At 34.7% G+C, this 27401-nt stretch overlaps 1 protein-coding gene across 5 annotated transcripts in view; it reads left to right on the top strand.

Annotated features, from left to right (window-relative positions):
* Positions 1-27401, top strand: part of RDX (radixin) — an 85344-nt gene that overhangs the window by 18153 nt on the left and 39790 nt on the right. For 4 of the 5 annotated variants that reach the window (XM_033120286.1, XM_033120287.1, XM_033120289.1 and 1 more), the window contains 7 exons: positions 6418-6501; positions 10494-10589; positions 11096-11370; positions 16058-16141; positions 16345-16491; positions 18895-18991; positions 20106-20269. In XM_033120286.1, coding sequence (XP_032976177.1) covers positions 6418-6501; positions 10494-10589; positions 11096-11370; positions 16058-16141; positions 16345-16491; positions 18895-18991; positions 20106-20269 — 947 coding nt within the window. Of the gene's footprint in view, positions 1-6417; positions 6502-10493; positions 10590-11095; positions 11371-16057; positions 16142-16344; positions 16492-18894; positions 18992-20105; positions 20270-27401 lie in introns of those variants that run through there. The other variant, XM_033120290.1, reaches the window with a different exon arrangement.

The raw sequence follows: 27401 nt of genomic DNA, 5'->3' as shown, positions 1-27401 counted from the left end.
AAATTTTTTCAGTTTAATTTCTAATGTGGTAAATGTTGATAGACAACCGACATAACAGTATTTGGGGATGCTTAGTAATTTAAGAGTGTAAGAGATCCTGACTGAGATCAAGAAGTTTGAGAACTTCTGGTCTAGGGTGTTACTATTGTCTTATTTATAGTTGAAGGTGAGTTACTGCTGAGTTCCAGCCGGCAGGAAGGGAGCAAAAAGCATAGGGAAGCATGTTCACTATTTTATGCTTATAGGCCAGAAGTGGGTGAGAACCGTACTTAATTGCAACAGACATTGAGAAATGTTCTGTAGCTCAGTAGTCATATGTCCAACTATAATTGTATTAAATTTTGGTGGTCAAACAACAAACAGTCTCTGCCACAATTAACATGGTTACTTTAAAGGAGAAAAATCGTATAATTTAGAGGGAGCAGTTGCTAAATTGCACAAGTATTCATGATTAAAAAACAAAAACCAACGCCTCTTAAGCTAGGTGTAGAAGAAAAGCTACAGAAAAAGCTGTTCTTAATGTGTTAACAGTGGAAGCAGTTCTTTTAAAATCAGGGACAAGACAAAAGATATACACTATCATTGCCTCTTTTCATCACTGAACAGAAACCTATATAGAAAAAGGGATCAAAGCTCAAGGACTACAAAGGAAGAAACACTGTTTGAAGAAGTTAAGACTCTTTGTTTATATCAGGGATTGGCAAATTATGGTCCATAGGCCAAATCGAGCCCACCACCTGTTTTTTTTGTACAGCCTATAAACTAAGAATAGTTTACATTTCAATGGTTGAAAAAAATCAAAAGAATGTTGTTTCACATTGAAATGAAAATTGTAAGAAATTCAAATTTTGGTGTCTAAGGTTTTATTGGAACACAGTATGCTCTATTTTCTATAACTGCTTTGTTGATATAGTAGCATAGTTGAGTAGATGCAGCAGACTGTATGGTCTGCTAAGCCTAAAATACTTACTATTTGGCCCTTTACAGAAAAAAAGTTTTCCGGCCCCTGGTTTATATAAGCACAGTTACAGGCTCATTATAACAATTAGCAAGGGACTGATAAAAGGATCGATATAACAGTCAATAGCATTTCTACAGAAGCAAAACCAGAAAAAAATTTGGAAAGAGATTTCATCAGATTCACAATCCTGTATTTGAAACCCTTTAAGCTAGATGAGTTTCAGTATTTGGGATTTTTTTGATTTTAGAAAGGTGAATGACTAGACCATGTATTATATGCACATGTCATCATATCATGAAACTTCTTTCAAGGTATGTTGTATTACCTCAAAAACATTAATACTTCTGTAGATCAATGTGTGAATAGTCATTTGAAGTGGGTGAATTAATTCACAAGTTAGTCTCACATCACTTCGTGTGAAATTTTTGCTAGAAATTAGCTAAAAAACTTCAGTTTTCAATGTTTTTAGGATGTCAAGGGATTGGGGACCTGTATTTATAATAGCTGCAAAACCATAATGACCTAGGGGAAAGATACTTAACAAATGATTAATATGATTTTTATGGAGAAAATTATAAACACTGGAAGATATTCAAAATCTAAATTAATGTACGGAGAGAACCATAGACATGGATAGAAAGAGTCAATATTGAAAAGATGTCATTTTTCACCCCCAAGATAATTTATTTTATTAATAAATTTAATGTTACGGTTTTAATCATAATGGGCTATTGATTATGATTCGTTATGAAAAATTTACAATTTTATATGAAGCCAAGATCAAGAAGAAAGAGCCAACCAAAGCCAAAACAGTTCTGAAGATAAAGAGGGGAGATTTGCTCTGTCAGGTATCAAGACTTATTTAAAGATATAGTAGTTAAGATAATATGGTATTGGCAGAATAGTTAAATTCACCAAAGCAACAGAATTAGCACAGAATCAGACCCATGCTTACAGACATTTGATTTCTGACAGCGTAGTCTTTGGGGAATGAATGAACTAATCAGTTTATATTGTTTGGATATTTTAAATCCCTATATCTTTATTCTTATGGGGATTGAAAAATGAAATTGGACTGCTACCTCAAATCATAAGCAAAAATCATTGAAGATAAATTATGAAGAAAAAGAAAAGCTTTAGTAGGAAATACAAGAATATCTTCATGATTCCAGAATAGGGAAAGATTTCTTAAATATGACACACAAAAAAGGATACCTGTATATAAACATTGATAAATTCAATATTAAAATTAAGGATGTGTTTACCATAAAGAGGGGCACTTCACAAGGTAGAATGACAAACTACGAACTGGGAAATGATTTTTTATAACACAAATAACAAATTTTTAATATCTAGGATATATAAAGATCTCCTACATAGGAGTAAGAAAAAAGCAAATAACCCAATTAGGAAAATAAGCAATAGACATGAACAGACATTTCAAAGATGAGACTGAGTAGTTAGTAAACGTATTCTGTGTTGCTGTGTAACAAATTACTGCAAATTTAGTAGCTTAAAGCAACTTTCATTTATTATCCCACAATTTTATAGGTTAGAAATATGGGATGATGTGACTGGGTTCTCTGTTCAGGGTCTCACTAGCCTGAAATCAAGGTTTAGCTCAACTGCATTCTCTTCATCTGAAGCTTGGGGTTCTCTTCCAAGCTCATTCCTTTTATTGGCACATTGATTTCCTTGCAAAATGATCCATCCTTTTTTTTTACTGGATGATGAAGCTCCCATTTTCTAGCTATTGACTAGGGGTCACTCTTAGCTCCTAGAAGCTGGTGTTACGTCCTTGCCTCATGGCGCCTCCAATTCAGCATTGGAGAACCTCCTTTGTGTCAAATTCATCACCACAATTTGAATCTGACTATTTCTGCATCCACTCAGAGAAAAGGCTTTGCTTTTAAAGGATTCGTGTGATTGGCTTAGGCCCACCCACATAATCTTCCTATTTTAAGATCAACTGATTAACATCCTAGTACACCTGCAAAATCCCTTTTGTCATGTAATATACCGTATTTTGCTGTGTATAATGCGCTTCTGTATATAATGCACACCCACATTTTTGGCCCAAACTTTCAGGGGGAAAAAACCTTTCGTTTTAATTTTTTAATTAAAATTTTTATTTGTTTACATTTAGGTACTTGTTTTTTTGTATTATAAAGGAATTTTAGCATTTATTTTTTAACATATTATGGTACAAGAAATTGTATGTAACAAATAATTACAAAACACAAGAACAGATACAAGGTACAAGAAATTTTATGTACCAGTACAAATTTACCATTTCTACCATCATAGAAGGCCAACGACTCTTCTTTGTTCTTGCAAGTTTGTCATAAGTGCAATAAAACCGATTATATTCTAGGGTATTATTTTGCATATGGATATTGTTATTGAGTTCTAAAGTTATACTTTTAACTCATAAGCATAAATAAAAGAATTAAAAACATTTCTATAGATACGAAATTAGTGCTACCCATGTATAATGCGCATCCTTATTTTTCCCTCACAAATTTGGGCAAAAAAGCGCGTATTATACATGGCAAAATATGGTCATCATGAGAGTGACACGAGATGGAGATCATGGAGACCATCTTAGAATTCTTCATACTACACATAGGAAAATGTTTTCAGCCTCATTAGGATTCAGGGATTTGTCCGTTAAGACCACGTTGAGGTATTTTACATCTACTACATTGTCAGACGTTAAAACATCTGATAATACTCACGGTTGGTGAAAATACAGATCAGCAGGAATTCTTATGCACTACTGATGAGAGTTTAAATTGATACTGTCATGTTGGAAGACAATTTAGCATTAAATGGTAAAGTTGAAGACATGCATGCTTTATCACCCAGGAATTCTTCTGAGTATATATGCTTCCAGAGAAACTCAGACATGTGTACACTTATGCGTAAGAATGTTCATACAGTATTAATCTTAATAGCCAAAAATTGGAAACAATTTAATGCCCACTGACAGGAAATGGGTAAATAAATTGTCTAATGTAGATATTGTATAGCAATAAAAATGAATTGTAACTACTCACAATAATATCAGTGGATCTTAGATATATAATTGTGAAAGAGCAAACTACAGTGTAGTATAACTTGTTTAAACTTATCAAATATATCGTAAGTGTATAGTTAATGAATTTTCATAAAATATACCCATGTAACCATTGCCTACATCAAGAAAGAAGACTTTATTAGTAAGTACTGTACAATTTTAATATAGTTAAAAATCAAGAAAAACTAAATATTTTACGTATAGGTACCTACATTTGTGATAGCACTGTTCTTTTTTTAAAAAAGCAGGGGAATGACAAACACAAAATTCAGGTTAGTGTTTACCTGTGGGAGATTGGGGACAGGGTAATTCGCAAAGAAGAAATACACTGGTATATGCAAAATTATTTGTCGTTTCTAGTTAAGTTGGATTGTAGATTTGTGGATAAATGAAAACTTTTTCTTTACTCACAGAATTTCTGACACAAAATGTGTGGATTTTTAACACCAGTCAATTTTCCGATTCTATGTGGATACCAATTGTGTGTCCTGCAGTTTAATTTATTCTGACATCACCTACCTGGAGTTTAGCACAGACGCCACAGGTTAATGTCTCAGTCCCATAAGGTCCCAAGGTTACCCACACTTCTGTCTAATTTGGCTACAGATTGAGGGTTCCCATGATCCCCTCCTCAGTTTCTATAATTTGTTGAAACAGCTCACAGAGTTCAGGGAAATACTTTCCTTACTATTACTGGTTAATATAAAGGCTACACGTAAGAGGAAGGAGGTACAGAAGGTAGAAGTCCAGAAGCATCCTGAGCACTGTAAGGAGCTTCTGTCCTTACAGAATTTGGGTGCACCATCCTCTTTGCAAGTGGATGCGTTCACCAACTCAGGAGCTCTCTGAAACCCCTTCCTTTAAAGTTTTTATGAAAGTTCCATTATGTAGGCATGATTGATTAGCTCATCAGCAATGGCCAATGAATTAAATTCCCAGCCTCTCTCTCCTCCCTGGAGATTGGGGTGGGTTTCTTTAATCACTTGGTTGGTTTCTCTGGCTACCAGCCCTCATCCTGAAGCTCTCTAGGGGTCCAGCTAGAGTCACTCATTAGCATAAACTCTGGTATGGAAGAAAGAGGCTTATTATGAATAACAAAAGATGCTCCTCATATCTATCATTAGAAAATTCCAAGGGTTTTAGGGGCTCTGATAGGAATCAGGATGAAGACCAAATATATATTTCTTATATCACAGTAGGTTTTATTTTATTATGTTTCGTTGTTTACGTATATTGCATGTATTGTTTTATGTGTATCAATATTTCCTAATAGTAGTTTAAAGAAGGAATAATTTATAAGATTTAGTTGATTAGGAAAGGTATAAGACCTACATGTGTAGTTGTTATTGTAGAATCAATAAAACATGAAAAGAGAAATAAGTCTGATTTAGAGTTCTAAGAGTTGAGTAAAAGTTAAAAATATTTATATCACATCATGGTGAGTACTAGGTAAAGATGCCACTGTGGAATTAAAACTTTGGTTAAGGCATGTTAATTAAGTTTTTGGTGAGATATCCAACTAGAAAGGTATTTACACAAAAAAATTAGAATTTAAATCTGGGGAACGTAATTTAGTGGTTACCAGAGGGTAAGGGGGTTGGGGGTTGGGAGATGAGGGTAAGGGGGATCAAATATATGGTGATGGAAGGAGAACTGACTTTGGGTGGTGACACACAATGTAATTTATAGATGATGTGATACAGAATTGCACACCTGAAATCTATGTAATTTTACTAACAATTGTCACCCCATTAAATAAATAAATAAATAAATAAAATAAAATAAAATAAATAAATAAAAACTATCCTACAAATCAAAAAAAATTAGAATTTAAAATAGAATCTAACAAAGGGCAATGGATGAATGCTTTCTGTAAAGTGAATACATTTGTAGTATGAATACAACAATCTGATTTTGTGTTGAAATATGGGATAATGAATGACATTGAAATAATTCCAAGTTATACCTCAATTTAAATACTTGCTCTGCATTTGATATTGATGTATCATTGGGCAAGTAATGAGAATTCTTTCCATTTTTATAGAAACGAACATATCTCCTAGTATTGTTGTAGGGGATAAATGAAAATAGGAAAACTCATAGCATATTGCCTAATAAATGTGAAATATTCAATGTTTTTAAAAGAGGACTTCATAAGATCTTTGTTTTTCAAATAGTTTTACGATTTCCTGTGATTAAAATCAAACTTTACCACTATCTAATAAAGAAACTATTAGGTATAATTATGAAGTTGCTCTTTACTGCCTGCATGTTATATCACTTTGTTTTAGAAATCAGATAAAAGTGTTTTCTCATGCCTAATACTTAATATGTGTATTCTCTTTCCTATTGATTATCCCTTTTGTTTTTATTGTAGATCAATGTAAGAGTAACCACAATGGATGCCGAGCTGGAATTTGCCATCCAGCCCAATACAACTGGCAAACAACTTTTTGACCAGGTATCATTTAACCACAGAAAGTATGCAACTTCTGACACCACAGTGTGGATGCTATTGTAGCTTCTCTCTGTGTTTTTATATACCTTTATGGATAATGCAGCACTGTAGCACTGAAAATTTTCACAATACCTATTCAGATATCTTGAATAGCTGTAGGAATATTGTTATTCTTTCTCATTCCTAGATTTGAGGGATAGGACTTTTAAAAAATACTACCAGCAGGTATTTATTTAATATTTGCTGTGCAAATCATTGTAATGACTACTAAAAGGAGTTCAGATATTCTGTATAGTGGAATAGGTAGAGATCTAGACAGAGGTGACAGCAGGAGCAAAAGCATAGGGAATTATAGGCTATGAGTAGGCACCTAACAGCAGTTTGGTGTCATAGGCTCATAATACGTTAGCCTGGGGTTAGAACATGGATGTCATGTTAAGAACTTTGACTACTAATCATGTATTTTTTTCTCACTCTTGAGTGAACACTTGAGTCACCTGTGGCACTTAAAGAAAAAAAAGTCAGTGCTTGGAAACCACATCCAGCGATTCCAATTTAATTGTCTGGGACGTACTCTAAACCGTTAGTATTTTTTATTTAAGCTCTTCAGGTGATGCTAAGGAGCTTAATGTTATAAATAATCAAGTTTTATTAATGTTGTAAGTAATCAAGTTTTAATGAGAAAAGGAGGATAGAGGGATTGGTGCCCAGAGGTCAAGTAATTAAGAAGGTGAATTGATGATTGCAAAGAGGAGGAACGTGATATATCTTGCATGATATGAAACTTAGAGGAAGATAACTTTTACATAAACTTTTATGTATGAGCAGGAGTGCAATAGTCTGTGGTCATGCTAACTTGACCTTAGGGAACGGGACAGAGCCTTTCTGGCATTGCAGCACGAAATGACCTATTAGATCTCTTTGTTTTATTAGGTGTCCTTCTATCACATACTGATCCAAATTCTAATGGAATAAAATTTTAAAATTCCTGGAAAGTTATTTCTTTTCTTGACAAAGTGATATACTTAATCCCCCGATTAGGTAATTAATTATCTTGAAAGCCCTGGTAAGTCTTTTTGGAAGCGAAAAGGCTTTTTTGTGTGTGTGAGCAGATTTTTAAAATAAAATTATAAGCAGCTACATGCACCACACATTATAGATATTTTACCTTGTGAACTAATATCCACTTCTGTTGATTCTTCTAGGCTTCCTGCTTATAAATATATACCCTATCTTATATGAATAAAAAAGGTGAATATAATTAGCATTTATTGTACTTTATAGCAAGTTGAAATGTTACTTATAGTGAGTGAAATATTTGTAGTCGTCAAAGACTAATTAGCACGTGGGCCTTTTTAATATTAGATACTGAGAAAATACGTGTTTTTTATTAGGTATAATTGCTTTAGTTTGGATACCAGGGAAAATGAAACCACATTTATTATAGCGCAGTAATGTGTAGAGCCACATTTGCCTGCAGTAGAGTCTCAACTTTAACTGTTTGACTTTGGACGAATTACTCTCTCTGCCTTATTTTTCTCATTTGTACAATTAGGATGATGATAACATTAATCCCTTAGAAGGTTGTTGTGAGAATTGAGAATCCATGTAAAGTACATCAAACAGTATTTGACACATACAACACACATATATGTAGATTTCATATTGTAAATGAAAGTCTAGATTAAGGAGGAGTATTATCTGTTAATGGGCTCTCTCTGCAATTATTTCTAATAGTCACAGTTCTGTTTCTCCACAAATTCTCTTGAGCCTGAATGCAAGGATCGAAAAGCAGGCTTTCCTTTGGGTATAGTGAGTATATGGGGTGAGCTGGCAGGTAGGTAGGTTCAGGGTCAGGCCAAGAACAGACCTAGATAGAGGAGTCCTCTCAAATGAGGGTACATAGCTACACGAGTCCACCTGTATAGCAAAGCCTCACTTCTGATTATGTTGTTAGATTGAGGCCAACTGCTGTGTGTAGGGGGCTCTACTTGAATGGTTGAGGTCCTTTGTTTGCTCTCTGCTGACTCTTCCTTCACTAGCCTCATCTTCTAGCTTCTACCTATGGGACTAAAGAACACAGTATTCATACCTCCAAGGAGAGTGCTTAATAGGATCTGTTAGGATACAAGAAAAAATTTTACAATATTTGTCTACATTTTTGTCTTTTCCTCTTTCAAATTATTTTTAAAATAGGTGCTTTATAATGTATTAATGTGACAACATATGCATAATTTATAAATAAATATATTGTAGTTATGTGCCCAGGCATTTTTTTTAACTTACAGAAGTATGTGATTGAAAGTTTCAAGAACACTTCCAGAAGTTGATAAAGGGCCACTGAGGAGATATAGCCCCTCACGGGAATTTCACAGCTGAGCTCTCTTGCTCTTCCTGGTGTTCGTTGTGACAGCCTGAAGTTAGTTCAGGTGCTGTCCCTTGTGCCCGTGGTGGCAAATCCCCTTTCTATTTGGCCAGAATTGTGTGTCACACGAAGCCTGGAGACAAAAGCTGACCAGCTACACTTCTGTCTGTTGCGGCCCTTGACCTGTGTAAATTTCCTATCCCTGCCACTCTGAGCTGGAATGTTTTCTGTCGCTGTTGGGACAGCCTATCTTTTGCCAAAGTTAAATTATCTGGGACCTTCTTTGTCCACATTAAAGATTTAGTTGTTTGGCATTGATCAGCTTTTGTATCGGTATGAGTTTTTATAGCCCATATGATCCAGAAATTTCTCGGTTTTGGTTATTTTGATGGTAACCTTTCCTAGTACAACTAAATGTTTTTAAAGTTTTTGTGAAATGGTTTTCAGTGAAAGTTTTCAAGAGAGGGAAAGTAAACTGAATGGTTCAGTTTGCTATTTTGAAACTAAAAGCCTGGCATGTTTTTAGATTAAAAAATGTACCAAAAATATTTATCACTTATGAACTAATGTTGGATCTTTCTGTAAAATGTTAAAATCTTTCTTATAAAATGTTAATAAACTTAAACTTTCTCTGGCTCAATTCCTTCGTTTTATTTTAAATAATATAGGATTTTAAATATACTTTAAGTGTTGGTGCAATTCTGAGTGTGTGTCCTAGCTTACCACTTAATTTACTCAAATATTTTTAAGCGCCTATCACAGGCTAATTATTCTTTGAGATGATATGGACATTAAAATGAATAAGGCAAATAATCTGTCCTTAGTTTTAAACAGTCAAGGAGAATAAACAGACTCACTTTTAATATAGTTAATTATGATATGCTAGAGTAAATTTTCTAATAGCAGTACAGATAAAGTACTGTGGGAACATCAAGGAACAAGTGATTAATTTTATCTAGATGATAGGACAGCTTCATTCACAGAATGCATGTTAGTTGAGCTGGGCCTTGACGAATAAATTATTCAACAGGTGGTAAGGTACAGAAGAAACATTCTGGGCACAGGGAAAAAGCATTAGCCAAGCTGTGGAAGGGTGAAATTCATGGCATGTTCTAAGAATAGTTTCTTGCTCAGTTAGGGAAGAACATAGAATATATGATGGTGAGTAAAGGGAAGAAGGAGTGGGGGTGAAATCACCAGCTGGATAACGAAGGGCATGGCATTTAAATGTCCTGTGAGACTCTGATCACCAAAATACTATTTGCCTTGACTAACCAATAGTGTCATTGAAATAGGGGATAAATTGAAATAGGAAAGTGGGATAGTGACAGCTCTGTCTCTGTTTCCCAGACTCTTCATGTTGTCTGTTGGGGTCTTGATGGGAGATGAGAAGGAAAAAGAGGTATAAAAAAAGTGGATCAAATAAGATTGAAATGACACTATAAAATTTAACATACAAAACCTGAATTTAAATTTTCAGCAATGTTCCTTTAATTAATATGTTAAATTTAGGAAAGAGTTTCTCTGTAGCAAAGGAATATATCTATAAAGCTTATGTGGTTTTGTTTTGAAGTATAGTGCCATCTAGTTATAATGTGAATGTTGAACTGAAATTGCCTTTTTTTTTAAGGTGGTGAAAACAGTTGGTTTGCGTGAGGTCTGGTTTTTTGGGCTGCAATATGTGGACAGCAAAGGTTATTCTACGTGGCTTAAACTAAATAAAAAGGTAAAGTATGCATAATAACATTCAGCTAATAAGTTATTTTGAAGTTGTGATCATGAATTTATAGCAGAAAGGCTCAGGGTGTGACTGATTTCAGGCCTCCGTAAGACACCATCAACTTAATCATCTTAGAAAAAGAAATGTTCACTTTTCCTATTTGAAAACTTAACACATAAGAAATATTACTAGCTGTAACTTAGTACTTTGATTTAAACATGTGCAGGATAAGCTTCTCAAGCTTCTCAAGAACCAAGTTTCAGTTTGGTTACTAGATAGGATCCATGAGTTATAGCTCACATTTATAGGTCACATTTGTGAGCATAGAATCTTTTTCTCTCATGTTTTTTACAGGTTTAGAATCTTATACACCTCCAATCTTATTTATAAGTTTAGAATCTTACTGATGTTTCACATCCTACTTTCTTTTAAAAAGAATTTGATGTGACTAGGTTCAGTTATTGTGAACTTAAAAGACTTTTTTTTGATTATACTTGAAATTACTGTTCCAGGTGACACAGCAAGATGTTAAAAAAGAGAATCCTTTACAGTTCAAATTTAGAGCTAAATTCTTTCCTGAAGATGTTTCTGAGGAATTAATTCAAGAAATAACTCAAAGACTTTTCTTCTTGCAAGTTAAAGAAGCTATCTTAAATGATGAGATATATTGCCCACCAGAAACTGCAGTCCTTTTGGCTTCCTATGCTGTCCAAGCCAAGTATGGAGATTATAACAAAGAGATTCACAAACAAGGCTACCTGGCTAATGATAGACTCCTACCCCAGCGGTAAGTGAAACATGCTTTTATGTTACGTTCTCTGAAAAATTATATTTCAGAAGTTTGTAAATAGATTTTTTGTTTGAGATTTTAAGTTGTTAGCTGAATCAGAGAGTATTGTTTTAAAAATCATGACTCAGTAGCTACAAAGATTTGTATAGTCTGTAATTACCTAAAACTTCTGCCTCTTCTCTCCTCATTTCCACAAGATAAACAATAAATGGAGATTGGGCTTGGGGGAGGATGTGACTGTTGCTGCTTGGTAAAAGTTCTCACACAGGCAGCTAGGTGCTTGATAGATGCTTTTGAGAATAATAAGTGCCAGCCTGTTTCCTCCATAGAATTAAAAATTTCAGTTTCTAACTTTTTAAAAGACATTTTAAACTCATTTTCCAGACTACAAGTCTAGTGCTCTGTTCTCGTCTGCAGTATACTGCTGCCTCTGTAAGTTATTTTAAAGTAGCATGACACGAGAAACAATCTTTACAAGACCTGGATTTTGAGTACCAATTCTACCTTTTCTAGTTATGTGACCTTGGGTGCATAAACTAAGATCTCTGAGCCTTGATATCTGAAGCTGCAAAATGGGGATAATAATTCTACTCTGCGTACCTTACAGTTTATGATTACTATTCATGGATGGCATGGTTTACGTTTTTAACTGTAATGTGTGATATAAGTGTTAGTTGGTAGTATTACTTACGAAATTTAGGAAGTACAGCATCGGGGTGGCCGGTTAGCTCAGCTGGTTAGAGCATGGTGCTGGTAGCACCAAGGTTGCCGGTTCGATCCCCGCGTGGGCCACTGTGAGCTGCGCCCTCAAATAAAATAGAAGAAAGGAAAGTACATCATCAAATGTTACTTTTAAGTATCTCAGTTCTTAATTGTAGCACACATGTCCCCAATATTAGAATGTACTTGGAGATCTTTCCTTTAGAACCTGGAGAGAAGTTGTTACTGTCCTTAGTCCAAATTCTCAAATTTTAAAAATGCTATTTAAATGCAAAACTATATATTTTTAACCTAAAATTTCAGTTCTGTACCACTGCCTCATAGTATTTAAGCTCTGAGGTGTAATTTCTTTTTCATAAGTATTAAACACGAAGAAAGACTAAATTACTTCCTGTCCACTTTTAATAATTTCCTATGGTTATAAGCATTAGCATTTATTTTCACCTAACAAACTGTGTTCTGTGGACATACGCTTTATAACATACCAATAATATTTGATTATTAAAGTTACACTGTTTTCCCCTTTAATATTATTGCAGTAATGATTATCTTAGAAGGTAAAATACTGCATGTTCATGGAAAAAAATCAGAATGTAAGATATTTGTTAGTCTGTATGTTTATCTGATTTTGATTATTATTCTAACCCAAAATTCTTTGTCTCAGAATTTTTTAAGCACTGAATTGAGCAATTGATTTTACTGGCACAGTAGAATTTCAGATAAGGATTCGTTTTTATTTTTAGTTGAGGTACAATTTATATATAGTAAAATACACAGCAAATTAAGTTTTAAGTTAACTCATAAAGTATTATGTATGATGAAAATTACCCCTAAAATTTTTTTTTGTTCATTAAAAAAAAAAACAATTTTATCTCAACAACTATAACATAGATAGTTGTTTTTTCAATGTTAGATTGATGTTTGGTTGCATACCAGATGAAGCAATTGGTTTACATTTAATAGTGATGTGATTTTTAAAAAGTCTTTTAAACCCTGGAATCACACTTAAGTACAATTAATTCCTTTATTTTAAATGCATGTGTATTTTAACCTACTCTATTTAAAAAGAAGGAAGATAGCATGTGTTTAAGATTCAGTCTTTAACACTGAAGGTCCAGATAGGTGTTCGTCAAGTTGATATTCTCTGAAGTGCTAATTCCAGCTATCTAAGCTTAAAAGAGACTTACTCATAATGTCAGAGTACTAATTTTTTGGTTTAGAATGAAGAAATACTTTCACAATGATTAACTTATTCCATTTATGGTATATAGCACACTTTTTTCTCACTAAGTACCTGGGGGGTGGGGAATTAGTAATCAGTTTATTTAGTGATCATAAATCAGACACAGTAATTTGATGATTTTGACAGAAGCTTTTAATTCTTGTGTTGAGAAATGCAGAGAAGCATCTGTTCTCCCGTGGTAGAATTTAGTTTTCTGGTGATGATGGACAATCAACTCCACCAGATAGTAACTGTCTCCTTTAAAAATTTAGAGCTTGATACACAAATTTTTACATGCCAGGTTTCTGATTTGGGCATCTGGGTGGGTGGTAATACCTTTTTCCCAAAATGTGGGGGAAAGGAATACGTTTTGCAGAAGGAAGATTTTGGTTTTGAACCTATTGAGTTTGAAATATCTACAATATAACCAAGAGGACTAGTACCCATTTGTAGATGTCGGGTCAGATCTTGAAGAGCAATTTGAGCTCTAGATAGAGTTTTGGGAGTAATTAGCAAATAGATGACAACTCATGAGAGTGAAGGAGATGGACCTGAAAGTACATATATAATGAGAAAAAGTCCTAGGGCAGAACTTAAGTTCCAACTTAAGTTTTAAGTACAGAGAAAGAGGCTCCTGTAAAGTATACTGAGGAAATAAAAATGGCCAGAGAATCAAGAATAATAGCAGAGGAGTGTTACATCATGGAAGCCAAGGTAAAAGCATGCTTTAAGGAGAGACTGGTCAGCAGTGTCAAATAGTACAGCAAGGTCGAGTATGAAGAGAACTAACGTGTCTGTTGGGTTTATCAATGAGATTGTAGTGCCCTTAGAAAGAGCAGCTTCAGTAGAGTGTTGGGGATTGAAGCCAGATTGTGGTGGTTTGGAGGTTGCGCAGTAGATATGCAGTATGGAAATGAAGGATAGTGAATATGGAGAGTTCTTGAATGAAGTTTGCTGTTTAAAAGAAGAAAAAAAACTAGGGATAGGGAAGCATGGGTTTATAGACATGTTCTGTAAAAGATGGGAAAGAATTGATTTAATTCCTTTATTCACTACACATTTTTTAGTACTCTTTGGTGCTGGCACTGGGCATATAGTAGTGAGCAACATTGATGTGATCTTTGCCCTCTGAAACACAAATAAGTATTGATGATAATATATATTGGCAGGGGACAATAAATATGTCCCCGGTGAAAAATGATGGAGTGAAGATCCTGAGAAAGTGGAAGGAGAAGTCATTTAAAGGCCCACATAGACAGATTAAAAGTCAAGTTGGACACATTGACTTTAGGCATGAAAAGGGGCTCCGTTGTTCTGGACAGAAAAAAAAAAGGTTTTGGATACCTGCAAATCAGTCATTCATATTAATAATACAGATACATTAAGTGAAATGCAAATAAATGAGATTTGAAATGCAAGATATAAAAAGCTACAGCATAAATCTTAGTGCCATCAAATGTAATAAACCCATAGCTTCAGATAAAGTTAACATCCTGATACCAGCAATCGGCTGACCTGATTGTGCCCACAGGGCTGATTGCATTCCTCTTGGTGAGCACAGAGACCAGACAGTGATAGAGGGAGTATACAGACAAGAAAAATGTGGAAACTTAAGTGTTCTAAGGAGGAACACAAAACTCCTCTCCCCAAAAGCGAGAGCTTACAAGAGGATACATTGAGAAAGGAGCAGTTTGTAGTAAGAACATTGTGGTCTGTCGGAGACCCCAGTAAAGAATATGCACTCTAAATAGTAGCTTATCCAAGGGAAGATTGCATTCTAAAATTCCTTTATACTGCCAAGAAATTATTGGGTTTTATGTAAAAATTTTTATATAGCAAAACAATATTTTAACACTATAGCTTTTGTTATCAGTAAAGTAGGATCCGAGGATTCACCAATAAAGAAAGATAAATAATTATCATTGTATAACCCAAAGAGAATAGAAACACATAGTCTGTAGTCTACAGAGTAGGTAAATTATATGCATGTTCGACTTGCTGATTTGGTGTTAAAATATAGTAGTAGAAAATAACGTTTGTGTTTGCTTAAGGAACACTAGAAAGATACAGAAGAAACTAATAAGTTACTTGGAGGGCAACGGGTGGTGAAAAAAGTATGACTTACACTTGTATGCTTTTATATAAAGTATTCCCTATAGAAGATAAAATTAAATTTAGCAGCAAACAAATACACAGAGTAAAAGAAGAAATAAGTCTCAAGAATTCTGATTTTCAGTCTGCTCTGTAATTTTTCTATTAATAATGAGAAAGTCATTTTCCTTTTTTGTCCAATATTTTACTCATTTGAAACAATTGAATTCTTCTATCTGTATAATAACTATTTTTTAAACACGTTATTTAAAATAATTTCAGGATCCTAGAAACTTTTTATTTTGAGATAATAATAGATTAATATGCAATTATAAAAAATAATAAATCCTCTGTATCCTTCTCCCAGCCCTCCCTTTTGGTAACATCTTGCATGACTTTAGTACAATATTACATTCAAAATATTGACATTGATGCAATCCACCTACCATGTTCAGATTTCATCAGTTTTACATGCAGTCGTGTGTGTGTGTGTGTGTGTGTGTGTGTGTGTATTTATTAATTCTGTGCAATTTTATCATGTGTAGGTTTGTATGACAACCACCACAGTCAAAGTATCATTGTAGATTTTTTAAAGAATAGTGATTTTCAATCATAGAGGTATTTTCATAGGTTTTTTTTTTTTTTTTATAGTGTTTTGGAACAACACAAACTGACAAAAGAACAGTGGGAAGAAAGAATACAGAACTGGCATGAAGAACATAGAGGAATGCTAAGGTATTTGGATGGCTATTTTCTTAGTGTTTTTCCTCAAAGTATTTTTATTTCATAACATTTATTATTACATCATATCCCAAAAAAATCATTTGACTTGTATGAATAAATATGAAGCACTAAATTTCAGTCCAAAGTATTTTTGTAAATAGTTTGGTATTAGATACTTTTACTTAAATATATTACAATAAGCTTTATTTCAACAGGGAAGATTCTATGATGGAATACCTGAAGATTGCACAGGATCTAGAAATGTATGGAGTCAACTATTTTGAAATAAAAAATAAAAAAGGAACTGAATTGTGGCTAGGTGTTGATGCTTTGGGCCTGAATATTTATGAGCATGATGACAAGTAAGTAAATAGCAAACTAGTCATTAATCAGTGTTCTATATGGCTTTAATCTTACGTTCTGTTTGTAAATAGTTCTTTGTTGGCTTGATTACCCTTACTGGTTTTGTTTGTTTTGTTTTTTTTCAAATTCAAAGATTAGTTAATGCCACATAGGCTTTCGGATATCATATTTTCATTTTCTCAATATCTTGTGGTTTCATAGTTCTATTTCTCAGTGTATTTATCAAATGGGATGATTCACTTTTATTTAAGTATGTGTCTTGATCTCTTGTGAGTTATGTCTAATAATTAAAATTTTTCCCTCAATAGGTGAAAAATAATTCTTTAAATGTTATACCTGGCATATAGGTTGAAATTGCCATACATAAGAAATCAGGAGCAATGAGATAAGTGAAATTAATAGGTGTATGACCTTTTCTGAACATTTCTCATAGGACTTGTTTTGAATATTTTTGGACGTCAATAAGGTAGAATATCCCTGAATTAAGAAATTGACCAGGTATTAACTTTCATATTAATGTAAAATACATCAGACTCTGACCACTTTTCAGGAGTGATAGCTACAGTTGCTTTATACCATTCTTTAATTTATTTACCGTACCACATAAGCATCCAAGGCTGTGCCACTAACATCTTCTCCTAAGGCATTTCTCTTTATTCTGGGTTGGCTCCAGAAGTTTAGTTTCATTATTACAGGTAACTAATAAATACACATTTCTGAGCATATATACTGACTCCAGAAGAGAGCATTTTATTAATTTTACTGATATTTTTTTCCTTTATATTACACAGCAAAGTAAAATGCTATGTATCATTCAGAAGAGAAAATTTTGAAAGCAAAAATGACTTCAAGACTAATTATTATAGAGCAAATCTTGTTTTTTGTTTATTTTAAATTAAAAATTATTGAATTAGTTTTATTATAGTATTCATTATAGCTATGGGTAAATAGCTATAATGATGGGGAATATGGAAAAAAGGGATTTAGTTCAGGGTGGGAAAGACTGGGGTTGAGGATTGTGAACAAATGGGACTTTTATCTGTAATGACCCACTTTCTTTTTATAATGAGAATGTATTCAGCTATTACATTTCCAAATTTTTTTAAAAAGTAAGGTACAACTTAAAAAGGTTAGTTGAGTTCTTTTACCAGCTCTGCTACTAGGTTGGTTCAAAAGTAATTGCAGTGTAAACGGTTAAAATAATTGGAAAAACTGCACTTAACTTTTGCACCAACCTAATATTTACTTTGGTGACCCTGGTCAGGTTATTAACTCTCTGAAATACGTGTAACTGCCAGTCTCACCTCACAAGATTGTTGTGAGAATTATATGAGGAAATTGCTTTAGAATTTTTAAAGTAACATATAAATATAATATTACCTTAAAAAGACTGTGTTCTAACAGCCTCCCTTTTAAGTAGGTAATTTAACTTATCTCCATGGCCATTAGAGGGCAATACAATGCATGCATATAGAGTAAAGAGTATTTTTTTGTAGAAAAAAATTATTTGCTGTGCTGCAGTTCCTAGTCAGCTTAAGAGTTAAAAGGACTATGAATAGGTAGGAATTCATACTCTGTTGTCAGAACACTGATTAAAAGATGCCTTTTGGCCAACCTAGATGTCACAGTCATTTCACACTCTTGTTACTACTGGACAACAGTGACACGTTTGCTGGGTAGTCTGAAACCGTCAAATATGTGAAAAGCAGAAACAAAATTACTTGTTCCAATCTGTTTCCCTAAATCTTTGTTGTCGAGTGATAAATGGAGGCAACTATTGTATAGTGATAGAGTAAGGTTTTCAGCTCTACTGTGTACCCGAACATTTGTGTATGTGAGTGTTTAAATTTGTTTTATTGGGATATAAGTCACATACTATAAAATTAATCCTTTTAAAGTTATTGAAAATTTAGTGTTTTTAGTATAGTCACAAATACTGAAAAGATTTTAAAATTAAACAGAAAAAGGAAATAATTTTTTTTAATATTTAGCAACTTATCTCCGTGATTCACATGAAAAGCTATAAAGGCTATCCTTTTTCCCCTCTTCATTTAAAATGAATAGTTGTAGTAGCTTCAGTCTAAATAGAGCTAGTGCAAACCCCAGGAAGCTCAGTTCGACACTCCAAAACTAGATAGTTTTTTCTAGATATTTTAGGAAAATCAAGATTCCTGACACATTTAAGAACTCTTTGGAGAGTTACTCTTTGTTTTATATGATTTAATTGATCAAATTTCCCCTTAAAAGATAATGTCAACAATATGTTCTGAGTAAGGTAATACATTTTGAAAGTCTAGAACTCTTGAGACTGATCATTCAGTTAAATTGGCCCCAAAAAGTTGATAGGAATTTTGTCCATTGTTTCCTGCTTTTTACTAAAGGAATGCTGTCATTTTTTTAAGGTTAACACCTAAAATTGGTTTTCCCTGGAGTGAAATCAGAAATATTTCATTTAATGATAAAAAATTTGTTATAAAGCCGATCGACAAAAAGGCACCTGTAAGTAAAATTATTTTATATGTTTTATGTATTAACTTTAAATTTCTGCCTTTTTGCTATGATATTACTTGAAGAATGGCATTGTTTATTACTCCTAAGGAACATTCTCTTTTCATAGTTTAATTTTCCTCATGATGAGATAACAAATGTTACTAAAACTACAAAATTTTAATTTTTTTACAACATATATATATATTGGTATATTAGAGTTTTACTTTAACTGAAATTCAACTATAAGGTATTAGGTGGTTGAAAACAGTCACCATTCCTAAGAAGCAAGTAAAAACTTATTTGTTTAAACAAAAACTCATAGACACAGACAACAATTTAGTGGTTACCACAGGGAAAGGGGGGAGGGGAGAAGTAGAAAAGGGTAAAGGGGGTGAAATAAATGGTGACGGAGGAAGATTTGACTTTGTGTGGTGAACACGTAATGCAGTATACAGATGATGTATACTGTATACTTGAACCTATATAATTTTATTAATCAATATCATCCCAGTAAATTAATAAAAAAACTTGTTTGTTTGTGGCTAGAATGTAGCAGAGGTAGCCCTTTTCTACAGTAATTTTGTTTATGGAGTTTTGCATTATGAACTTTGTATTTTCATAACTTGAATCCTTAAACTTAAGACATCTTTATTTAAATAGATTCTTTGATTCCTCTAGTGTCAAGTATACTCTTGCATTCTCTCTATATTAGTTACTGAAAAGACAAAAAGATAAAGAAGAACATTTCTAGGTTAAAAAACTTGACAGCTCTGAACAAAGACCAGTTTTAATATAATTATGATGGAAGGTAAAACAAAAAAACCCTCTTACGGTGAAAGAACAGATGCTCATAGTTACTTTGGAAAAGAAAAAATAAATAAATGACATTTAATGTATTGAGAGGCTAAAGTTAGCCTCCCTACAAAAGTGGTGGGGATGAAAAGATGTGAAACCAGATACATGAAAGTATGGTGTACTCATTAAGAGTTATGAAATTTTATGATTTCTAAACAGTAGGTAATGTGACATTAGAATTCATACCATGTACTGAAATTTAGTACAGATTATTGTGAGAGAGACTATTCTTCAGGAAGATTTTAAATTCAGAATACTTTATGTCTAGGATTTTGTTTTCTATGCACCTCGTCTGAGAATCAATAAGCGGATTTTGGCCTTATGTATGGGAAACCATGAACTATACATGCGAAGAAGGAAGCCTGATACTATTGAAGTACAACAGATGAAGGCCCAGGCTAGGGAGGAGAAGCATCAGAAGCAGTTGGAAAGGTATGGAATTTATAGCCTTTGATTCTTGGTTGATAGGGTAGGCTATCTAAAATTTAAGAGTGTTCATCTGTTCATTAACCTACTCAGCATTTACATTTTTACATTATTTTCATTGTATTAAAAATTGAATGACAGTATTGTCATCATGCTCTTTTAAAATGAGTATGTATAATTTTCAAGTTAGAAATCTTTGACAGATATTTTTGAGAAAATAGCGTTTCATGATTTCATAGACGTGCTTTTTGTGTGTGAGTGCGCGCGCGCACGCGTGCGTGTGTGTGCTTGCTTCTCACTGACAGACATTGGTTTGGATATAGTAGTTTGAAATTTTCATGTTTGTTTTTCTTGTGACTTATATTTCTTAATTTTTCAGGGTGAGAATGTGCTGAATGTTTTTCATTGAAACAATATCATTGACATTGTAGAACTCAAGTGAAAAGTCACTGTGTAGGGTACAACAACACCAGTATTCCCTGCCAACAACACTGATGTTTTAACCATGGTTCACTTAGACTTTTGAGAAAAAAAAATGCTGTTAAATATATTAAATTGAGAGTTTTTTAAATGGAAAGATATTGAACAAAATCCTTATCGACCTTGGAAGCAGATTACTGGGTCTAGCAACAAAATTTCCAAATCTGATTCTACATTAACGTATACTTTATCCTTTATTTGAAAAAATTTAGACACTAAACTAAGTTAACCTTTATTGAGGAAATCTTTGTAAATTAATAGGAGCCGTAAACATAAATTTATATATTTCGAGCGTATTGGAAATTACATGTTGAAAATTACATGATTTGAACTTAATAATTAAATAAGCCTTTTGCTACCTATACTTCTAGTGTTTGTATTTAATGATGTAACTTTTTTCTTAAATGTTTTATGTAAGTCAAATATTTTATTTATTCATATTGCTTCCCTCAACTTGTCTTCCTTAAAGAAGTTCACTATATCACAAAACATTTTTTATGTAGGCATGAAACTTGACAGTAATTCCTGACCCACCGTTAAAGATACTGAGTTGGATTGTTACTTCAACTGGGCTCTGACAGTTTTTACTACTCTGATGTGGCTCAGGATTACATTGTGGTTCTAGTCTTACATGCTTTAAAGTAGCTTTATATTGGGCTTTACTTTCTATATATTCTTACCCATCATAGCCTTTCCCTCTACCTCTCTCGAGGACAAAACTTACTGTCCATCCTTCCCTCCCTTCTTCCCTCTGTGAGTCTTACTTTCATTCTCCCTTCCCTTTCCTTCTCTGCTCTTTCCGCCCCTTTTCTTCCCACCCCATCTCCTATCCTCCCCTCCCTATCCCATCCCATCCCATCCAGTCTCTAAGATCTCCTATTATGAGTTGCAAGGTGTGATCAAACAATATGGTGAATGTTTAAAAAAAATTTAATTTAAAAGACAAAATGCCATTAATCCCCTTCAAAATACTCCCCCTTGGTTCGAACACACTTATCCCATTGTTCTTGCCACTTTCTGAAGCAGCTCTGGAAGTCCTCTTTCATGAGTGTCTTTAGTTGCTCTGTCGTGGCTGCCTCGATGTCCTGAATCATTTTGACTTTGGGGAAGAACCAGAAGTCACACGGTGCCAGATCCAGTGAATAAGGTGGATGAGGATGAGGACACACTGTAATAGATTTTTTTTTTTAAGATTTCATTGGGGAAAGGGAATAGGACTTTATTGGGGAACAGTGTATATTTCCAGGACTTTTTTTTTTGTATTGGGGAACAGTAGTATGTTTTTCCCAGGACTCATCTGCTCTATCCAAGTCAGGTTGTTCTTTCAATCTTAGTTGTGGAGGGCACATCTTCAGGTCCAATCGCCGTTGTTAGTTGCAGGGGCGCAGCCGACCATCCCTTACAGGAGTTGAACCGGCAACCTTGTGGTTGAGAGCCCACACTCCAACCAACTGAGCCATCCGGGAGCTCAGCAGCAGCTCAGCTCAAGGTGCTGTGTGTTCAATCTTAGTTGCAGGGGGCGCAGCCCACCATCTCTTGCGGGAGTCGAATTGGCAACCTTGTGGTTGGGGCACAGCTTGCTGGCCCATGTGGGAATCGAACTGGCAGCCCTGTTGCCCAGAGCTTGGGCTCTAACCAACAGAGCCACCAGTCTGCCCCTGTAATGTTTTTGACAGAAATTGCCATATACCCGAAGCGATGTGACACGGAGCATTGTCATGATGGAACATGATTTACAGCATGCTTTTAAACACACCTCTCAACTGTAGTTCACACCTGACTGACTGCATTGAACAAGTTGAAACTTGTTCAAGGTTCGATGCACTGCTTCCCATATTGAAGATCCTGCCTTTCCGTCGCATGGCACTCGGCAGCAGCATTCACCATGTTTTGTGATCAAAACTGAAAGGCAGGCTCCATGTGACACATCGCTTCTGGCACGGCAATTTCTGTCAAATATAAACATTACGGTGTGTCCTCATCCACCTTGTTCACCGGATCTGGCGTTGTGTGACTTCTGGCTCTTCCCCAAAGTCAGAATGGCCACGATAGGAAAACGTTTTGAATCGATTCAGGACATCAAGGCAGCCACAATAACGCAACAGAAGACGCTCATGAAAGACGCTTTAGAAAGTGGCAAGAACAATGAGATACATGTATTCAAAGCGATTGGGAGTGTTTTGAGGGGGATTAATGGAAATGTGTCTTTTACTGTAATACATTGTTTAAAATTTAAGCATTCACTGTATTGTTTGATCACCTCATAAATGCTCTATAAGTCATTGTTATACTGTATTGTTTAGGGAATAATGACAAAGTCTGTACAGATTCAGTACAGATAGGACCATTGTAGGCTTAACTACATTGTAGGCATAACTACGTCAGCAACAACATAACATTTTTTTCAAATATGTTTGATTCATAGTTGGTTGAATCCAGAAATGAGGAACTGGTGGATACAGAGGGAAAACCATATTATCTCATACTTATCACTCCATAGTATGTCCTAACTGTTCTGCTTGTCTTTAATGTTGATATGTTATTTATATTCTTACCTTAAATATGTTCGTTTACTTGTCCTTTATTTCTCATACACAGGGAAGAGTGTTCTATGGCTTCTAGTATATGTAGTATGATTATAAGCACCATTTGGTGATGGTGCTACTTTTTAGTTAGTCTAAGGCCTAGATGAAGGTGGAAGATTTTAGATTTTTTTTTTTGACACAATAACAACTCTGTAGTTCCTGTCTTGGATAAACGTGACTGCCTTTCGTTAGCAAGCATTATTGATTCCCTTGTACACAGTAGGTATTCATAACTTTTAATTCATTTGAATGACAAGAGGATGTTTTATATTAGTCTAGCCACGTAGGGATTTGGCATGTCTTTCAGAAATGGCATGCCAGGTCTTCATTTATTCCCTGCTTTACAGGTCAGAGAGAGAAAAATGACAACTGTGTATGTGGGATCAATTTTGGTCAAGCCCGTTGGCAAAATAGCCAGCAGACATTCTTGGGGGAATGCTCAGATGTACACTGCCCGTGCTGCTGCAATCTCTGGGGCAAGAACAGTAGTTGAGAGGGGCTGCAAGGAAGCCTCTTTCCAAACTATATTCTTTACCCATAACTCTCATAACTGGGTTTTTCTCAATGAAAATGATGTCATATAGCGTGAATTGTTGATCTCTATAGTCTGTGCTCTGAAGTTATTTACATCCAAATTGAAGGATGATTCATTCTGTAATTCTGAACATTCTTTGTATGGCTAAAATTGTTACCAAATTTAAAACCTGAGAGCCTCGAATTTACAATTTATTGTCAGATATCCACGTGCCAATTATAGGTTAGCAATGGGATGTTCTATGTTATGGCTAGCTGCCTGGCACAGCTGCTGTCAGACAAAGAATACAGGCTTTGGAACTAGGTCAATCTGGGTTTGAATCCTCTTTTAACACTTGTTGAGCAAAATTTCTGAGCCAGTGTCCTCTTAACCTTAAATGTGAAAATAATAGTCCTACTTTTAAGTGTTTTTGTGACATGTAATGACAGTGGTATACAAACATTTAGCAGTGTACCTAGTATTTAATAAATAGTAGCTATTACAATTCTTAATATTATTAATACATAGTTTGAATAGAAGTTGAAAATAAATTAGTTTTTAATCTTCACTTCAGAAAAATGTAGTTGGGCCTCTCTGATGGTCTTTAGAAAGAAGGTATTCTAAAATATTTTATTTTTTGAAGGTTGGTACAGAGAATTGATAGTTTATTAATATGTTATTTATGTTTTTGAAATAGAACAACTTGGTCAAATGAGTGTTTCCAAACCCAAAGTTGAAATAAAAATATTTACATCTATGGTTTACAACAGGGGTGTCCAGACTTTTTTCAACGTTTTTCACCAACGGCCATATGAGGTAAAATACACAAACAGCCGGGCCACTCACTCGAGGTGAAGTACGTATTGCCTCACCTGGTTTATTTAAGTAAACTAAATATATTTTTTGAATTTGCTGCGGGCCAATAAAAAATGGATTGCGGGCCGCAGTTGGCCTGCGGGCCGCAGTTTGGACACCCCTGGTTTAGAGTAATCATTACACAAGAGACTTTATGGGGAAATGGGACTTTACTAAGGCTTGAAAGTTAGAAGTAGGCTTGAGACTTAGAAGACGAAGCCAACATAAGCAAAAGTATAGAGTTAAGAATATGCACAGCTTACCTAGGGGCCAGTGAATAGACAGGTTAGTCCTCCCAATTGAACAGTGCTTAGGAGAGAAGCAAGTTCTTCCAGTTTTCATAAGGGAGACAAGACACGTCTGCAAAAAAGGTCTCACTGAGGATGGGGAGAGCCAAAGGCATTTGTATTAATTGAATGGAGTGTTAGTTGGTGACGGCTGTAGTCAGGGGAGAATTCTTATAGGATGTGAGACACAAGCTTCATAAGAGAGTAGCAGAGTAAACTTTGTAAAATGTTTAAAATATTATAATCAAGTTAAATATCTGCTGTACATTTATTCCATTTTTTCACTACGAAGACTAAATTATTTCCCGCCAACTTGCTTGTGGCCAGGTTACATACCTTCAGTCAGTCTTTTTTTCTGTTTGCAAATCTCCTTACCTCCATCCTTGAGGAAGAACAAAACATCAATAGGGACAAACTAAATAAAATCAGCATGCATCTCCAAAAGGGGCCATATGTGTGCCAGAGCTGGGCCTGCAAAGTTCTGCATTCATGGAATATTACTGTAGGCTTTAGGTCTTGAGATCTGGTTAGTGGTGTGAATGTTAGGGCCTCAGAGAGGAAGGGAGGAAGGTACCTGTCTTTGGGGACTATGGCATCACTGGATGTGATTCAGCAAAGGCTGGGAGACTAATCAACATCTTAGAGCGGCAGGCAGCCTGACATGAAAAAAGAGTAGCGGTTGGCCATATTAGCAATTACTTGAAAAGTACTGTGCCTTTGCTTTCAGGGACAGCCTGTGTTTTCAGCTTTCTAAAGAATACAGAAAGGGCAAGCAGCCTCTGGGGGGGTGGGGGTGGGTGTACCAGGCCCTTCTTTTGCTCAAGGAACTTGGGAAACTCAAACATCCCTTTAAGCCTCTTTCAACTCATGTCTTCTAGAGGGGTGAGGGCTTCCAAGTCCTTAAATCTCTTTGCCTGAATGTACTTGTACACACTCTATAGATCTAAATAGGATAAGAAAAAAGAGGTGAATGTGCTACGAGTGAGACCAAGTTGGGAGAGTGGGGGGCCAGTTGTTGACTCTTCCCCCTGGATGCTGAAAAAGTACCTCATAAGGGGACTTCAGAACAGAGGTGGAGCTCCCCTCGAATGAATGAACTCCAAGCCCTAGAATCTTAAATACTGCGAGGATTCATTAAAGCCCATTGGGGAGGTCTGGTGACCCTTACATTTCATGTTTTGGTTTAGTGCACTAGGAGGTCACCATCAGTTACCTGTCTTAACTTCTTGCTGACTTCCCATGACTCTGTGTGCCCCAAAGCTTTCTTCTCTTTCTATGTTGGGGGCAGATAGGTATCTAGGAGCTGCAAGAATTTTTAAACTTGGTTTTTAGAGAATAAGGAAAAAAAAATTTGGCAAAACTTTGCTGATAAGTTTATCAGAGACTGGAAGTTGAGAAACTACATGGTTTTGTGCCTGACATTCAGAATTGGCACCAGTAGCAGTGATGTTTTGGGGGGGAACAAAATGTATTCAGATAAGTTTCAGAGATGAAAATATAATAAATTTGTTAACTAGAAAATTATTCGCATTAAAGTAGTGGGAATATTGAATATTGATTGAACTTATTAAATAGATATTATCTGATAATCAACATAGTATCCTATCTCTTATTTATCTTTATATTTCTGGCCCTCAGTATAGAGTCAGACCCATGGTAGGCTCTTGGTAGGTGTTTGATGAGTGAATTTGGCTATATTTAAAAGAAACAGTCTCAGTCCATGGCAGTACAGCTAAATGATGGAGGCAGTCTTTCCCACCAAGCTCTCATGATGATCTTTTAAAATAGCATTAGGTGCCTACTGTCATTCTAATGGAATTGTCAGGAGATAAAACTGATTTGCCGTCTTGTATCTTAAGCATAAATTTGTACTACCTTAGAAATTAAATTTGTGTTTATTGTTAATGATTGAAAATTGATGCCCTCCCAGGTTATTTTGCCATTTTAAATAAAACAGCCTTGTGTACTCCTTTCAAGTTTTTGTTATTTCCCCCAATGGAGGGTTCCTGCTAATCTATAGAAGTTATTTTCTTGGGTATGGCAACTCCAAAAGTTAAATCCTTTTGTGCTGACCTATAATTTATTGTCAAAGTTCATTGAGTATGCAAGTGATAAATTTAATTTTTGTCCTCCACACTAGTCTGCATTAAGAAGTCTGCTTTGCACACAAGAGATGTATTTGAGTTTTACTTTCCTAGCAGTTTTGAAAATTTGTCCTTTGAGTAACTTCCTAAAATGACTTTTTAATATTTTTTTTAAATAGTCATTGATTGTATTTGTTATGACTCCAAAATAAGAAACATATTGTAATCCAGTATGTGTGTATATAACAGGGTAGTCCTATATTTTTAACTGTGTGATTTTTATTTTTGAACGCAGCTGAATATAATGAATTGTTGACATATTTATGCTGTAGT

The sequence above is a fragment of the Rhinolophus ferrumequinum genome, chromosome 11 (genome assembly GCF_004115265.2).
Source record: "Rhinolophus ferrumequinum isolate MPI-CBG mRhiFer1 chromosome 11, mRhiFer1_v1.p, whole genome shotgun sequence".
In the NCBI taxonomy this organism is placed as follows: domain Eukaryota; kingdom Metazoa; phylum Chordata; class Mammalia; order Chiroptera; family Rhinolophidae; genus Rhinolophus; species Rhinolophus ferrumequinum.
This window is presented reverse-complemented; position numbering and strand designations above follow the sequence as displayed.